Source organism: Apaloderma vittatum, unplaced genomic scaffold, assembly GCF_000703405.1.
Source record: "Apaloderma vittatum isolate BGI_N311 unplaced genomic scaffold, ASM70340v1 scaffold1125, whole genome shotgun sequence".
Lineage (NCBI taxonomy): Eukaryota > Metazoa > Chordata > Aves > Trogoniformes > Trogonidae > Apaloderma > Apaloderma vittatum.
In genome coordinates this window covers 16195-33268 of record NW_009718548.1, presented here as the reverse complement: position 1 = coordinate 33268, position 17074 = coordinate 16195, and the positions used below count along the sequence as shown (strand labels likewise).

At 42.4% G+C, this 17074-nt stretch overlaps 1 protein-coding gene across 1 annotated transcript in view; it reads left to right on the top strand.

Annotated features, from left to right (window-relative positions):
* The window catches only part of LOC104274594 (ankyrin-2-like), a gene marked incomplete at its 3' end in the record, with an annotated part of 86407 nt that overhangs the window by 53519 nt on the left and 15814 nt on the right, over positions 1-17074 (top strand). Inside the window, 6 exon segments of the mRNA XM_009870272.1 lie at positions 1435-1632; positions 2976-3074; positions 3182-3280; positions 5573-5671; positions 7637-7735; positions 13068-13140. Of these exon segments, the coding sequence (XP_009868574.1) occupies positions 1435-1632; positions 2976-3074; positions 3182-3280; positions 5573-5671; positions 7637-7735; positions 13068-13140 (667 nt within the window).

Here is a 17074-nt window from a genome sequence, read left to right as displayed (position 1 = left end):
CGCCTTTCCCGCGAAGAAAGAGTTTCTTTTAGGGTAGGGGTGTAAAGAAATGAAGTAATGGCCCGCGGTGAGGGTGCGTGTGAGGGGTTGTGGGTGTGTGAGGGGGAAAGGGGACGTTTGGACGTGAGGAGGATCCCTGAGGGGAGCTGCTGAGGGACCAAGGGGGTTTGTGGTGGGGCTTTGGGCCTGCCCTGGCCTCAGTTAGGCGAGCACTAAGGAAAAATTGCGGGTTTTCCGTTGAAAAATAAGAAATGTTTGTGTGTGTGCATGTTTGTGTGTGTGTAGGTTTGTGTCTGTATGTCTATGTATACACACAGGTGTGCGTATGTTTGTAAGCTGGAAGTTTTGTGTAATATACACGAAATTGATTGAACGAGGGGGAAAGGTTTCCAGCTTTGAGGAATTTTAGATGAGATGTTAGGAAGAAACTCTTCAGTCTGAGGGCGGGTGAGGCGCTGGCACGATTTGCCAGAAAAATTGGGAGATGCCATCCCTGGAGGTGTTCAAGGCCAAACTCTCTGTAGTTCTGTTCCGTGATTCTGTGTGTATATTCGGACCAAGGTTAGAAATAATATCACTGTGTTAGGCAAAGGCTACTAAAAGGGGAAAATAATGAGCAAATTGGTGCTGGTGACAGAATGTTCTGCCCCGTGTGAGGCTGCTCTTGCGCGTGCTGCCAAAAACCCGTCTGTGTTAAGCGATTCTGTGGAACTGTTATTTCCATCGCTGTGCATGGAGAGCAGCAAAAGCTACCATTGCAGGAGGATAGTTTGGTAAAGCTTACTTTAAATTAAAAAAAAAAACACCACCACAGACCAGACAACCTCCAGAGGGACTGTCTCCTGTAATCCAGAATTTTCTCCCACAATGTGTTGTAAAGCAGTTAAAGGCAGGACGTTGTCTCATTACCAGAAAGTACCATCAGTGCCATTCTACTTTGCTCAAATGGTTAATTTGATCAGAAAAAACATTCCTTGCTGTTGCTGTTTCCAGCCAGCAACTGACATCATGTATCGAAATTCCATATGCAAACAGGCCTCTACCCACACTCTCCAAAAAAGCATAATGCAGTGAATGGTGTGCACCCATCAGCTCACCACAGAGAATGTCACTCATCAGTCAAAAGTGAATATTTACAACATAGGTTATTCAAAATGTAGGTGTCAAACTCTAGATAATTTGAAGCGATCAGCTGAACAGTCCTACTCAACGTAGTGAGGGCTGGCTTTGTTGTAGCTTACGTGGTGAAAATAACAGAGGGACAAAGGAACAGAACAGCAGGGCCCTGTGGGACGTGTCTGGCCTTGAAAATTTAATGAACTCTCACCTCTAGTAATAAGGGGGGAACACAAAATGTTTCATGGTGTCTGACTTCTTAGGCTTCCGTGGCTGCTGTGTTAACTTGATTCTTGTTTTGTTTCCCGACTCTGTTAGAATGGATACACCCCGCTGCATATTGCTGCCAAGAAAAATCAGATGCAGATAGCTACCACTCTATTGAACTATGGGGCTGAGACCAATATTTTGACCAAGCAGGGAGTCACCCCACTTCATTTGGCCTCCCAAGAAGGTCACACTGACATGGTGACCTTGCTTTTGGAGAAGGGATCCAATATCCACGTGGCAACAAAGGTAACTCACGACAGCAGACACAGCATTGTGGGTGGGAGTATTCGGTAAGATGCAAAAATGCGGTGTAGGATCGATGTCACGTTGTCAGGAATTCTCAGCGTCACTTCGTTGCGGGCATGTTTGTGAGTTTGCAGAAGTGGCGACAGGTGGATGAACAGTGAAAACGAGAGGACAATATCTAGGACTGGCAGGTGGATTGACCAGTTCACATGGATGAGGTAATTAGTAGCTGTACTGGGAAACACACAGGAGGAGCTGCAGCTCTTTGCGGTGACCAGAGGAAAGTAATACAAGGCCTGGCCCTGGTAGAGAGCTTACAGGAGGGAAGGCGGACCAAGAGAAACCTGTTTCTGAGTGTCCGAGAAGGCAGGACCACAGTATTTTTGCTGTCCTGTAACCTTGCTGTCTCATGATTGTTTTGCGTATGCTCCTGAAGTTTTCCGTTAGATGCAAAGGAAGAGAAATTTAAATTCTGGAGTTTGTGAGTCCTTGTATCAGAAACCTCAGAGCTAAGTCTAAAATAGTTCAGTACTGTTGCCAGCAAAGATGCTTTTCCTCATGTACTTACCCTTCAGCCTTTTTTCCAAGTAGAAGAAATTGTCAGTGTCTAGCAAATAACAAAATAGCTTTATAAGCAGAGTAGTGAGTGAGAACGATCTTATGGAGGCCATTTCAATTTGTAAAATTTTTTTTAATCATTGTACGTGACAGCTTTTTCATAGAAAACAAGCTCCTCAAAAACCCCCATCGCTGTAGTTCTTCATAAGTCATCTGGCATTAATGTTTTATGCTACCTAACCAATGAGAAATAAGGTGATTTTCATATCTCTTATAAAATTTGTTCCCTGACTTGTTGCCAAGCAAGTACTGTGTGCATGATCACGGTGAGCTTTCAGCTGAAGGCTGTATCAGTTTCTTGGCATCTTTGAATGGGATCTATTTCTGGAGTTACTTTCTTCTTTCTGTCTCGTGCCTGCAATTGTCAAGGTTCCCTTCGCAGCTCGAGGAGTGGGAAGCACCGCAAACGTGCTTCCCTAATTTATTAATGGGCTCCTCAGCTTCCCAAGTGACATTATTGTATAAAATCTGAGCGTGATCACCAGTGCCTGAAAGTTTTACTCCTTGGCTGTGGTGATGTAACTGTTTTGGAGCTGTTTGTCAGCTGGAGCAGGAGAAACATCAACTCTACTTTGTTTTTTAAAATAACCACCCATAGTTTGAAGTTATAGTTGGGATCTCTTCATGTTTTAAAGGTGAGAAAGTGAGAAAGCCTAGCTTGCTTACCTTATTGAAAGTGGGTTTTATTTTGATGTTTGTATTTATTTTTTATATTCTATCTCCAGACTGGACTGACATCCTTACACCTTGCCGCTCAAGAGGATAAAGTGAATGTAGCTGAAATACTCACAAAGCACGGTGCAAACCAGGATGCTCAGACAAAGGTAAGTCGTGGTGTGGCTGTTGTCTCCAGCCTGCCAAGGGATGTTGCTGTTTTAAAAGGAACGTTCCACTGAGCTTGCAGTTTTACATCTGTGTTCTCTCATTGTAGCTTGGTTATACACCTTTAATCGTGGCGTGTCACTACGGAAACATCAAAATGGTGAATTTCCTTCTCAAGCATGGCGCGAACGTCAATGCTAAAACAAAGGTGAAGACTTTCTCATTGCTTATTTTTACGCTTTATTAGGAACCTGGTAACCAAGCGCTACCAATATACACCATAGGTGCTTTTTTACTATGAAATTCTAATCACTGCGTGGTAGACGAGTCATGGCTGTAGCAGAACGCGTTCTCTCTGCTGCATCTCGTTGTGTAGTGTTGACAGGAGAAAAGTCAGGTAACTCTTTGGGCTTAGGAAGGAAGGAGATAGAGAATCAGTTTCGTTGTGTGTTTTTCTTTCTCTTTTGACTTGCAAACTAAGAAATGGGAGCTAGTTCCTGATCTCATTTACACATAGTTTACACCCGTGTAATACCGGTGTGCTGCCAAACTAGTAAGTAACAGTTCCGACACTTGGAGGGTGATGCCAGGTTCTCTCCCATCTGCCGGGAGAAGAGTGGGAAGAATCGCTGCTGATCAAAGCGCGGGTGGGATGACTTTGGGAGAGGAAGCAGCTGTGGTGGGGGAACGGAGTTTATCGAAGACGGGTTTATGTTTTAGGAGTCCGTTAATATTTCTAGTGACGTACTTAGTATTGGTAAGATCTCATCGAAGCCACAGGCTTGTGGTGTGCCGGTCCCTCTGGCCGGCTCCTCTGTCCCCAGCCCTGACCTGTGGGATGGATTCATTTCTCGGAGTAGCACTGCTTCATCCCGGCGGTCACAGCTCAGTGTGGTAAAAACCAGCGAAGTAAATCCATCAAAGATGTTAGCCCAGCCCTCGTGAGATCATCCAAAACTGATGGGCAAAACCCAGGGATTCCAAAAGAACAGGCAACACTACTAGAAAAACAGCTGATAAGGATTAATAAAGCCGACACTGGCAGGATCCAAACGATAGCTGCCAGGACCTTCAGCTGAGCTGTTTGGAAGCTGACTAAAGGGGCAGGCATACTTGTATCTTTAGTTTTAGGTATCGCTTTATGTCTCAGGCCACTGGGCCAGATTCTGACACCATTTCCCCAGATATTTGACTTAATTAGAGTAATTTCATTCAAGTCAGCGAGTTGGTATGAGAGTATGAGGCAGTGGTTCTCCAAAATCTCGCTCCTTGGGACCAATAAAAATATTGGCAGTCCTTCAGCTGGCGCTGTGGACTCAGTTTAAAGAGCAAACCCATCGTGGATGAATTCAGGATAAGCATATGAAAGAATAAATAACCTCTACTGCAGCTCGATCTTTTCCTAGAGAAATCCTGCGTGTCTCTTTGTGCCACCTTCAGTGAAAAACAATATGGCTGAATTCTGTTTTTGAAGGATTGCACTGATATTTAAATAAAGATAGCAAATCCACCTTGCAATCCAACCAATCCTCCTTTGATTTCTTACTAGTTTGTGTATGCATTCCGCAGCTGTCAGAAGTATAATGGCTCTAACTATCACTATTTAATTAGTAGTACAAAGCATTACTTGCATATATTCTTTTGCAAAAGAGACAACTGTCAGAGTGTGTCCTTACAGCCTGCCCCCAGGCTTTACGTAAGTGTACAGTGAGATGAACTTGGTGTTTTCTTCCAGCTTATTCTCTGCTCGCTTTCAAAGCCAATTGCAAATAATTTTGTAAATTAAGTGCCTGACTGGACTTACACAATACCATCTCAGATCAACTAGCTGAAGTACACTTTGGTTATGTGTCTGTATTGTGTAATGTTAGAGTGAATCACTGGAGCAGATAAGTATATGGAGTTAAGCCTGTTTATTAATAGAGACCTTGTGTGTGTTTTTTTAAATGTATTTACGGCTTGGTCAACCTTTCTGAAGGCAAAGTAAAGCTAAAATTGGTCGACATTTGCAATAGGTATATGTTGCTAGGCCTTTTTGAAAGCAAATAGTCTTAAATCACTACTGTTAAAAATCTGTATTTGTTTAAATAGGCTCAAATACTTTCAGGGCAAGCCTCGGGGGTCCTGTAGAAAACTTAAGATGCAAGAGGCAGAAAAATGTTCTCTGCCTCAGATGTGATTCTACGTCCTTAGCAGGACACTTGAACCTCACATTTGGTCGTTGTTTCTACTTCTGATTTAGGAAATGAGGAATTACCTTGCTCTTTTGTGAGATGAAAGATGATTTGTGGATAAATACCTTTCCTTATCTTTCCATTAATCTGCAGAAGGGTTATTATTATTACTAAAGATTTATTACTTTTGGCTTGATTGATGGCGTAATTTCTTTTCGAAACGTCTCAAAAGGAGCAGAAGGAAGCAAAGCAAAATGTGTGTTCTAATTACTGGTGGTGATTGTTCTTTGTGTGTTTGCTTTTGTGGTAACCGCCACGGACAACAGAACGGGTACACCCCTCTTCACCAAGCTGCTCAGCAAGGCCACACTCACATCATTAACGTTCTCCTCCAACACGGAGCCAAGCCCAACGCCATCACCACTGTAAGTCTGCGAGGTGCCAGCAGGCACTTTTCGTTTCCCTTGACAGTTCTCTTCTTTCCTTCCTTAGAACTGGAGAGCAAACCTCTGTTTTGGTGGAAGTATTTCTCACACAGCTGGGTGTCAGATGTGTAAATGTAACGTCCTCTCCTTTATCCTCTTAAGGCGGTTCAGGTCTAACTTGTTGTGCACGAAGCTGAACGTGAGGTGCGGAGACTGGCTTTCCGGGTCCGGGTGGCCTCAGCCAGCTGTGCTGTGCTCTCTGCCTCAACACTTCGTCTGTAAAGGGATATCTCGAGACAGATTTTTCCCTCAAAATTTCCACCCAAATTTCTGTGCTTCTATCCGCTGCAGCTTTTTCAGGTTCTTGCCGAACTTGCTGGTGCTAATGCCTCCTCAAAGACCATCAGTAACCTCGGATACAGCTCCTCCTCTGCAGTCAGCTGGGAATGCAACTGTCCTATTTCATGTTGCTGTTGTTATTAGTCACCTCTAGTTGGGTAATCTTTAAAATGCATCCAGAACTTCCAAAACTAATGTCACTCCCCAAAGTGGATCCAGTTTCCCTGTACATGTATTGTGCATGCTTAGATCAGCAGTAGCGCCCCGTTTGGTCCTGTAACAGTCAGACTGAATAATGGTCTGTGAAGTTATCTGAAATACCAGTTTATGCAGCAGATCATCAAACAAAAGACCGTTGTCCAAATCAAAATCCACACAGTGTCTCAAGGATGTGTCCTTACTACAAAGTTTTCAGGTTTTCTCAGGTACTAGGTCTCTTTTCATCCAGCAACCATTAGCTTGAGATAAGAGAGAATTTCAACCTTGGACATCTGGCAGGGAGATATGGGAGTATGATATGAGCTGTTCATGTGCAAGGGACGGTAACAGTTAAATTATTTGTGCTGTGAAGATGTTAATCTCTTCATTTTGTGCTGTTAATCCACATACGCTGTGTTGCTTCGGGGTTGCTGGGCTAGACTAATAGAGAATAACTTCAATTATAGATAACTAAAACCAATACTGAAGGAGAGAGAAGCCCTCGGGCTGGTGCCTGCGCACAGAGCAGCGGTGCCACAAGAGAAATCATTTCAGTGCAAGGAGCAGTTCAGTGATTCCTCCAGGAGGCCAGCATGTTGTCCTTTGGTACAGTGCAAAATAACAGAAACCAATTCCGTGTAAAACTCTTTTCAAAGAATCGTACAACATGTCCCTTCCTCCCCTCCCCACTTGGAGTGACACGGGGACTGTGAGCTGCCAGTGGTCCAGGTGATGCAGACCTAAACACTCGGTTATCATTTAATGTCCATTTCATGAATGGTGCATCTATATATCATGCACATTTAAACTGCAAATAAATTTATTTAAATGGAAATGAGTTGCCCATTGCCAAGTTGTATATAGGTTGTTTTTATGTTTGTTAAATCATTAGCTTTTGTGTACTTTTATTGGATGCATATTTTTGCTGTAAGGAGGGGTAGAAGTGTGTGTGGACAGTACAGCTGTAACCTTGTGTTCCCCAAAGAGGGAATCATAACTGGTAAAGATTTAACCATTCCGACGGAAACTGAAACTGTGCCATTAAAAAATACTATTTTTTAGCGCAGTATTTCTGATGTAGAGCCATTTATGCAAAACAAAACATGAACTTCTGCAAGCAGGATGCATTCTCTATAGTGAAATGTGAACACTGAGGGGTTAAACCATACAGCACTTTTTCCTTTAGAATAGCCTGCAGATGTAAGTGTGTTGTGTTACCATGGCAATCGGGGCTATAGTCTTAGAGAAGTTACAAAGACCGAGTCAGATGTAATGGTAAAAAAACAGCGCTTTTCCTCGGCTGCGCCTTGTTTTGGATGGAAATGCTGGCTCATGCAGTGTTGAGAGTGAGCTCATTGGTTCACATCCCAGTCCTCCCTCTCATCGCGCTCTCTCTCTCTCTCTCCCTCTTCTCTCGTTTCTCTTCAGAATGGTAACACTGCCTTAGCTATCGCAAGGCGCCTGGGCTATATCTCAGTGGTCGATACGCTGAAGGTTGTAACGGAGGAGATTACCACCACCACAACTGTGAGTTGCAGACGCGTTGCAATGTCTCTCTTCTTTATTGAGAATGTTGTCTTTCTCTTCTTCCCTCAGACTCTCCATGTATCTCTTCCCTTTTGTTTGTTTTCTGGTTTTAGCCCCCTCACCCCCTCTTTTCTCTTGGATTTAGGCAAGAGTGCTACAATGCTTTTGATATATTTTTTAAGCCCATGGAAGCGTGTGCAAGGCAACAGCCTGCACTGAGCTAGGTAACGAAATCTCCGTGCGTACGGATGAGAAACAACTGTTGAAAAGTGGAGGAAAACTTCTTTCTAGATACGAGTCAGAGCCACAAACCCAAACTTTCCAGAAGTTTGTGCATTGTTGTCTGTGTTGTTTCTCTTTTCACTTCCCCTTTTCAGTCTGTCCTTACCTTTCCATGCTCTGGACACGTAGCGAGGCTCAGCCCTCGCAGCGCACCACAGGAAACCGCTTAGCACTGGGACCACACAAGCCACGGGCTGGTGCCAGGAGTAACTACTCACTGGATTGCGCTGAATCACATCAGTCATCTTGTCACTGGGATCACTTTCAGTTCACATAGATGCTGTTTTTCCAAAACCATGAAAAAATCTTGCCTGATGTGCTCAGTCCTCTCAGTCCTCCGCTCTCCTGACAGCCTGTATTTTGACTTCAGGGTTTGTGAGTAGCGCTGAGCATCAGCAAGGTGGTACTGTTGCTTTAAGCCAGAAAAAATGGATATATTCTGACACTCTAGGAGGGGAAGGTTTTCTCTTCTTGGATTTTAACCTCCCAACTACAAATATTTTAGCAGGTAGGAAGCAACAATGTTAGTAATAGTGCATCACTGAAGAAATTAATTTGAATTTAAATTTCAGTTACTGCATTTTATCTCGAAACACTGTTGTAAGGTCACACTGTTGTGAGGTTTTTTTAATGCAGGAGAGAGTAGCAGTCTAGAAAACCTGTCAGATTCAGATGTCATTTAGGAGCTGGGCGACATAAAAAGCCACATATTGCTTGCAAGATGCCACTACTCAGGCAGGGAAAGGGTTAGAGGAAGGGAGGAAATGCAAAGTTGCTTGTTAAGAAATGGGAAAGAAATTTGATTTTGTGACATGCTGTGACGTCAAGTCCCACTGATACTAACCGAGGAAGATGGAATAAAGGTAGCATGGCATAAGGTTACAAATAGAGTGAGCCATAATTTATTAATGACCTGCAGAGATCAGGCTGAGTCAGGTTTGGATGAGGGATTTCAGCCTAATTCCAGAAGACTCTATGTTGTTGTTGCTATTTATTTTGTGCTCTTGTTTAATCATACAGCACCTGACACTTGTACATGCATAAGCACATACGTATCTGTTCAGAGATTTAGAAAAGTGAAATCTAGGTAAACTTCTCCGAGAAACATTAGCTTTTTTCACAACATATGTTTTCTTAGCCTTTGTGCTTCTCTGGGCTGTGTCCTGGCACACTTTTTTCAGTTTATGCCCAGTCAAATTGTAACTTCCTTTCCGTTGTACGTTGTGTTGCACTGTGGACCCTTATCAGATATAAGTAGTAGATGCTTCCACTAGGAAAAGACACCTGTGAGTTATGTACTTTGGAAGAATATTTCTTTAAACTTTGCAGATAGTGGATTTTTCTACCAGATAATAGATGCTTGGGGTTTAGGACTGAAGCAATCCATACCTTACTTGGATGGTTGATCTTGCTTCCACAGTCTGGAACTGTGTCTGTGTTTCAGAAGTCTGGCGGCAACCCTCGATAAACTTGTCAGGTTTTTTTCAGCTGTGAATTTGTCTGAATCTTGTACCTTAGGGTTACATAGAATATAAATTTCTGATAGTGTTCACGGTGGGGAGTGTCGCTGAAACCTAATTTAGAACATAGTCCTAAAAAGGAGAGATAAATAAGAGGCGCTCTCTGCACTAAAGTTCTCCCGATGGTGAGGTTGGTGTTAACCAAACCAGGAGACGGCATTTAGCGCTGAAAAAAAGGTGCTGTCACCATAGCTACTTCATTCTCCGAGGCTGTGGCTGAGGGAAGCATGGAGGGTGTTAGACAGGCTGATGCTTTATTGATATTCAAGTCACTCTCATTTGAGATGAGGAAAAGATCTCCGGCACCAAAGCTTTCAGTCTAACTTCGAACAAATTTTCCTCTTAATTGCGGTGGGGTTGTTACTAGTGGAGCCACGTGAATGTAGAGCAATGGAGAGAAGAAAGCGTGCTTATTTTTACTCACAGATTAGAAATGATCGGGGAATAAATCAGAGTAAGCAAGACTTTCCAAGGTTTATAAGGCAAGGTTTATAAGTTTTGGATGTTTCTACAAACAGGCACAGTCTTCCTGTGGACAATTAATATACGAGATGCTTTGAGGCTGTTTACATTGTGCTGCTGAGTAAAGAATCTCTAAATGTACATGTAGGTTTACATACCTGAACTCTCTGTATATCTGAATTAATCTATATCATCAGGTGAAAATCGGGCCTTACGATTAAAGTCTTAAGTACAGAAGCCTAAAGTAAGGTACAGAATTGAATTCTCGGGGGCACTAACTGGCACGGAGTTTGCGGAACATGCAGTGCGTACTTTTCCAAGCGGGCCACTCGTGGGGCTAGGTATGGCTTTTAAATTTTGAGAGTGTTTAACGTTTCTGATATGCTGATCACTGAAAAAAATTCTAGTGTTACATTGAAAGTTAATTGAAAAACATTAAATCACACATCTTCCGTTGTGAATCGAGGTGGAATTGGTGATTCTTGCTGACTTCAGTCTTCCGGAGGTGGCGTTACAGATGTTTTTGTTCTCCTCAAACATGCACACACACCCCCTCTTGATTCTGTTTTCCAAACTTTAATTGTTACGTAATAATTTTCTCTATTTGAAGGGAAAATAGGGAAGTAAATCAAGTCTCTTTACTTCTCTGTAAATATGTAATATCTGAAAGCCTTAGGTGGAGACCAGGTTGTTATATAGGGGCCTGTTCAAACTTACTTTATGAATAAATTGGTAAGTGAACCTTAGTTACTAGGGTCTGCAGCCTAAGTTAAGAGAAAGGCAGCACACAGTGTGCCTCTACACCCTTAGCTCGTGGACCAGCATCCTTTTTCACTCCTGTGCCCTTCTAATCAAAGCTAAGATTGGGAACCAAGTTTTCTCAAGTAAATTTTGGTCGTGCAGCAGACGTACAACAAGTAGCATTTGTGACTCTTGGGCAGGCCCCTTCTTTCACCTTTCCTCAGAATTTAGTCACCTCCTCCTGCCTTGACTTTTTATGGGGGGAACATAGAAACTAGTGATAGAGAGGATATAATCGCCCCCTTCACCTGCACTTAATTTTTTAGCTCAGTGTCTGATTATTTTCTTTTAATTTATTATGTATTTGTTATCTTATTGCTCTATTGTTGAAGGTGCGAGGTCAGTGTCACCTGAGTAGTAGCGTCCTCCCGCTCTGTCCTCGCTGGCTGTGTCACCCTACTGCTCCTTGACATTTCTGCCGTGGCAATGCAGGGCAGGCAAGTCAGATGTATTGATGGAGGCATTTGGTGAATATCAACTAATTTTCAGATTATGTGCTAACAAAAAACCACCGCAACAGAAATAATTAATTGTCTTGAGTCATGGGTAGGAGTGAATTTAGGAGGCCTAATTGGGATTGCCGTTTGAAGCAAAGGGCAGCGTTCTTTCCCTGTGCCTCAGGAGGCTGAACTGAAAACTGCTGTCAGAGTTAAACATATTTCGAAAATGGAAATCAGACTTCAAAAACAAATTTCCACAGTAATTAACACCGATGGTAAGCGTTATTTATAAAAGTGCAGTATCGTACAATAATCATGAATGCTATCTTTGGCAGTTCATCAGAAATAGAGGAGTATAAACCAGAATCAGGAACTACCTACTAAGTTTTGTGTAACAACAGCTGCTGTTGACTTCATGGCTTGGTATCAGTGGGCACTTCCCCTAAAGCATATTGCATCCGGGACTTGGGATTTGGCTGACATTAATTAGCCCTCAGCTATTGTGCTCTTTCACTCCTTCTGCACGTAATGTAAAATTACACTTGATAGATGCCATCCACGCTAGGGAGTGAAGTCCTGCCTCGGTGGGAGTTGTGCGAGAGACGCAGCTTCTTGACGTTCCTCTCCCGGCCAAAGGGGCACATCTGCTCATACCTACCTTCAAGGGAGAGATGCTGACTCCTCTCCACAGCTCCCCAGTTCAGCAGAGTGGCTGCAGAGCTGGGTGGAGCCAGGGAAATACTTACTCTTCTCTTGTGGCTAATGCTGTTCTGGTCACTTGATCTTTTTCACGCCCTTGCCGTTTTGTCTCCTTTATCGTAACTTGCTGGCAACTTTTTTCTTCACGCCTTGCACTTCCTACAATTTCTGTCGGGATGTTCTTCATCTCCTTCTCCAGCGTGTATGTCGATGCACAAAGGCTGTCTGTGTTCTTGATTCAGCACCTCTGAACATCTTCTGTTTCCTCCTGGAAATGATTTATCAAGATAAAAATCACATAAAAATAATCTTCCGGTGTTCTACTATATGGTCTCACCTGTGTTCTTGATTCAGCACCTCTGAACATCTTCTGTTTCCTCCTGGAAATGATTTATCAAGATAAAAATAATAATCTTCCAGTGTTCTACTATGTGGTCTCACGGTTAAACAGTGTCCTCCCAGGAGTCCTCAGTCCATCCTTGCCTTGTATCACAACATTTTAAGCTTTTAGATGCACAAAATACATCAGAATCTTCAAATAACCTTCCCCCTCCGTGTATACATGATATGGGGCAATATGCATGATTTATGAAAGGATCTCCTTAATATGCAGCGTAGTCCCTTTTTGGGGGTGGAGGAAATGTTTAAATCGATCTGTGTAAATCCTTCACATCTTTTTGTAGTTTCAAAATTTCGCATCATTCATAACTTCATTTCCAAATGCTTTACGATTTAATAATTTCCATATGGCACATACAACTTTCTGAAGCTCTTCTGTAGACATTACCTAATTCATTTTAAAATCATCTTGGAAACATGGAGCTGAATTGTTCTACATGCACGATTTATAAATAAATTTGCCGAGAGCTTTCTTTTCATTTATTTCTCTGACTAGTTCATTATCTTTTTTTTTTCCTCCCACTTTCCTGCCAGAATAAATGTTACATTATACAGCGTTGAGAATAGGAGATTTTGGAGTAAAGATGAAAAATAAAGTTAGGGGAAAGGGAAACACATTATAAAAGGTCTCAGCAGATCTCAATGCTGCTGTTGTCGAAAATATCCTCCTGTAAACTTTGCTGCTTCTTTTGGTGTTTAATGTGAGGATTGATGATTCTGTCTTTGCAGACGGTGACAGAAAAGCACAAGCTAAATGTTCCTGAGACAATGACCGAGGTGCTGGATGTTTCAGATGAAGAAGGTGAGCAACTTTGCTGAGTTCCTGTTCCGTGTCGTGTGTTTAACCTGTAGCATAGGCTCAAGGTAGCTGCTTAAGTACTTTGCCATCATTATTTTGCAGTGCTCAAAAGGAAGTTCTAGGTAATGGCCTTTTTTTTCATGATGTAGTGATTATGGAGTTTGAATAAAGATGCCAAAAGTCAGTTCAGAGCAAAATCCTGGGCATCCCAACGTCTTTTTCAGAAACAGCTTATCTGAACCAAATCACTGAACGAAAACGTTTCCCGGCTTCAGATTTTAAAATTGAATTGTAGAGCTGTCCCAAAGCTGGGGTTGACCCTCCCATGAAGAGGAGTTTGAGCAGGAAATTTTTCTGGATTGACGCCACCTATTTCAGATAGATCTATCTAGGAGTTCTGCCCAGTTAGAACCATTGGTGTAAGAAGATAAGTAAGGTAGAAGGTGAGGAGGCTGCTCCCTTGAGGGAGCTTTTGGCACACAGCGATCACAGATAGATATGATGTGGCGTGCAGTAACAACATGCTGAGAAGTTTGGCACTTTGGTTTCAGAGTCTGTTGGATCTACAGACAGGAGGCATGTGTTGGACCGCTTAGCTAAGTCCCAAGAAAATTTCCGTGGGCTTCCGGAGGGATTGAGGAAGCACTGCGGTTTCATGCAGTGCAGAATTAAGGAAATAACTTGGAAGCAACCCTTTCTAACATTCACAAATGGCTTCTTAGAAATTTTAATCACAGTCACATCTGATGAATATGCACACACTGGGAAGAATTTTCTAAGTTTTTGTTCACTCTTCGCAGTGTAAAGCAATATTACAGTGTCTTACAGTGTCAGCTGTTTTGTGGTTGTTATTATTTCATACAAATAGTTTGTGGAGTGCCTGCTTTCAAAAAGTCCTGGGGATTTCGGAGCACAGTTACAGTGTTGGTTTTTTTCTTTTACCAAGAATACAGATACATTTGTGGTTCTAAATGGTAATGGAAGTTACTGGCATTCAAGTTCCTGAAGTGCTTGTATTCATTTTTGAAATGGGGTTTATGCTGATATATGACTTGGACTCCGGAGAAAATATGATGTTGAGGCTCCGGATACTACTTTTGGGGTTTTTTTTAATGCTTGCGAAGTTGCAAGCGAAAACAAACAAATGGGAATCTGAAGAAATTATTTTCTGCTACATCATGATTAGTGAAATTGTTTCTCCCGGGCATGTTTTTGCTCCATTTTCTCCCTTTGAAAACCATTCAGCTGCCTGTGTAAACATTGTGATAAATGACTTATAAATTGCTTATAGCCTTATGTTTACTTGCAAGTTCCTCCCAGTCTTCTGAACTTCCATTTAACCATCTTTAAATCTACAAAGCCCAGTATGCTTTTCTGCTTAATTGCTTATAGCCTTATGTTTACTTGCAATTTCCTCCCAGTCTTCTGAACTTCCATTTAACCATCTTTACAAAGCCCAGTATGCCTTTCTGCTTCTACAGGACATTCCTTTTTCTGAAATCAATTTATGTGTTGTACAGCCTTTAGACACTCTGATGAGGAACGCTTCAGTGATGGTGAAGCATGTAGTGGCACAGGTGCTGGTAGCAGAAGTTTGTGGAGTAAGACTGACTCTGTTTAACCCGGATTGCTTATTTTATTTTTCTGTGCTGAAGCAACACAAATTTGCTTCATCTGGGTGCCTAACACTGCTCCTTTTCGTTACTTTTGAAGTGTGACTGGGTGTGTGTTTCCTAAAAGGTGGGTGGAAGAAGGGAAGCCAGAAAACCCCAAATTTATTACCTGTATCTCAAACACATGAGCAGAACGTAGTGTGGCCGTTCAGCATGACTAACGCTCTCCAGGGCTTTGAATTAACATTTTCTGCTTTTTGTTGCCATCTGACACCAACTGTTTGTCCACGTTCCTGCTCAAGGCTCGGTGCTGAGTGCTCGTACCTATAGCTCCTCTCTGATCCTGCCGCGGGTCGCTAAGCAGGTTGGTCCCAGGGAAAGGACTTTATGGCGTGGGCCTTGTAAGAGCTGGTTCTGTGGGCAAAACACTCAGGATGTCACGAAAATTCTGACATGGCTCGTACTTGTCACTGGAGCTTCAAAGAGCTAGGGGGAGGAAGGGTGCAGAACTTTTTTAATAAAGGAATTGAATCTTTTAGTGATGGTGGAGTCTTTGTAAGAGGCTGGCAGTTATGGTTCTGTAATGCTCTATTCTTACTCGTCACTTAGTTGCTTCAGAGTGACATAGTGTGTTCTGAAAGAATAAATTAACATGACACAGTAAATCTACCATCTCTGTATAATTGTGAAGTTGAACACAAAGAGTACTTGAGCAAGTATTTTGAATGGTCTGAGAGTCGCACTAATAAGCCTTTAATTTTCATACAGCATTTTTATGATTAGTAATTGTATAATTATTCAAAATTCTTTACTGATTACTGTACCTGAAGAAGTGTCAGCACAGTTTTGTGAAGCAGTTTATTAACACACCACAGAAATACACACATGCACACATGTGTTACTGCTCCTTTTTCTCCTGTTGCTGCAGTCTGCCACAAAGCCTGTTTAAGAGGAATCAGCCCTTGTTACTTGCTCAGCACTGTGCAGGGGATGTACAGTCACTGCCCAGAAGGTGATAGACTGATCTTCCAAAAAAAGGTTTAAGAAATGCCTCTCCTTAAGGGTGGGGATTACCCTGTGGATTCCCACAGGCCACGCTGTTAAGTGATGTGGTTTTTGAAACACCGAGGCGTGCCAGCAGAAATGCTTTGTGTGGAGAGAGTTGTACTAAAAAAAAGCAGTACCTTGTTATTGTTGTATCTAGTTTAGCTGCAAAGCTTCTTGTGAAATGTATTTCATTGACAGCTGCAAAGTTGTTGAAGTTACCTGCACAAGCAGATGTTTCTGTTAGGATTGAGTCAGAGCAGTCACACAGGAGAATCTTAAAAAGGCAGGAAGTTTTTTTTTTTACTTCTCCCGTGTGGTACTATTGTATTGAGGAGCATGTTGCTGCTCCTTTGTACTCATGCCAGTGTTGCTTTTGTGGGCAAGAGCTGTAGGAACCGCCAGGGGGTTCTCTTTGTGACTCTCATCTGAGATAGTACAGCAAGTGTAGTGCTGTGTCTGGAGGTTACAAGACCTACCAGTAAAACAGGTTGTTGCAGAGCTCTGATTTCTGTCTTCTTGGGCCTCCTCATCTCCTGCTCTGTTTTCAGTCCAGTTAATTTTCGAAAGCTCTGGTTTCACTGTCTCCTGGAGACTCAATCCTGGCTGTTGCAAGAAGTTGTCATAGCTCTAACCACACTTTCCTACATCCTGCATTATGTCAGCACGATCGTTTCACCATGTGGTGAACCAACCTAGAGAACTGATCTGTCTGAAAATTAATCTCCTTGTTTGGTTGGACTCGTTAGTTTTTGGCCAGGCTGCTTTTGCAGGCAAAAGGGAATAGAAAGGCTGAAGTAGAAGGTGAGACACCACTTTCAGAAGCAGCATGCCCCTGAGGTGACTGCCAAAAAGGGCAGTTCACACCACATGGTAATTAATGCTGACATTTCAGTTGAACAGACAGGATAGACAAAGGCCGAGCAAAAGGTCATGTGCAAATAGTCAGTGCGGTCTCAAAAATCAGCTGGAATCACAATATCCGGGGACTAAAAAGCGTTTTTTTTGTGGGGAGTGCTTGTCTAAAAGTTACTGAAGAGTGAACCCTATGCTTGGCTGAGACAAGAGGTGATGTTGTTGGCTTCTTTTTTTTTTGACTTTAAGTTTCTTTAAAGAAAATACAAATAATAAAGTCATCGTAAAAAGAAGACGATAAGGACGCTGAAGTTGCTGAAGTGGTTCTAAAAATCAAAACGACTCTGTCACATGATTAGTGCCTACATACGATAACGTCCCAGCGTTGGATTGTTGCATTTTTCCTCTCACAGAATTGCTTGGTT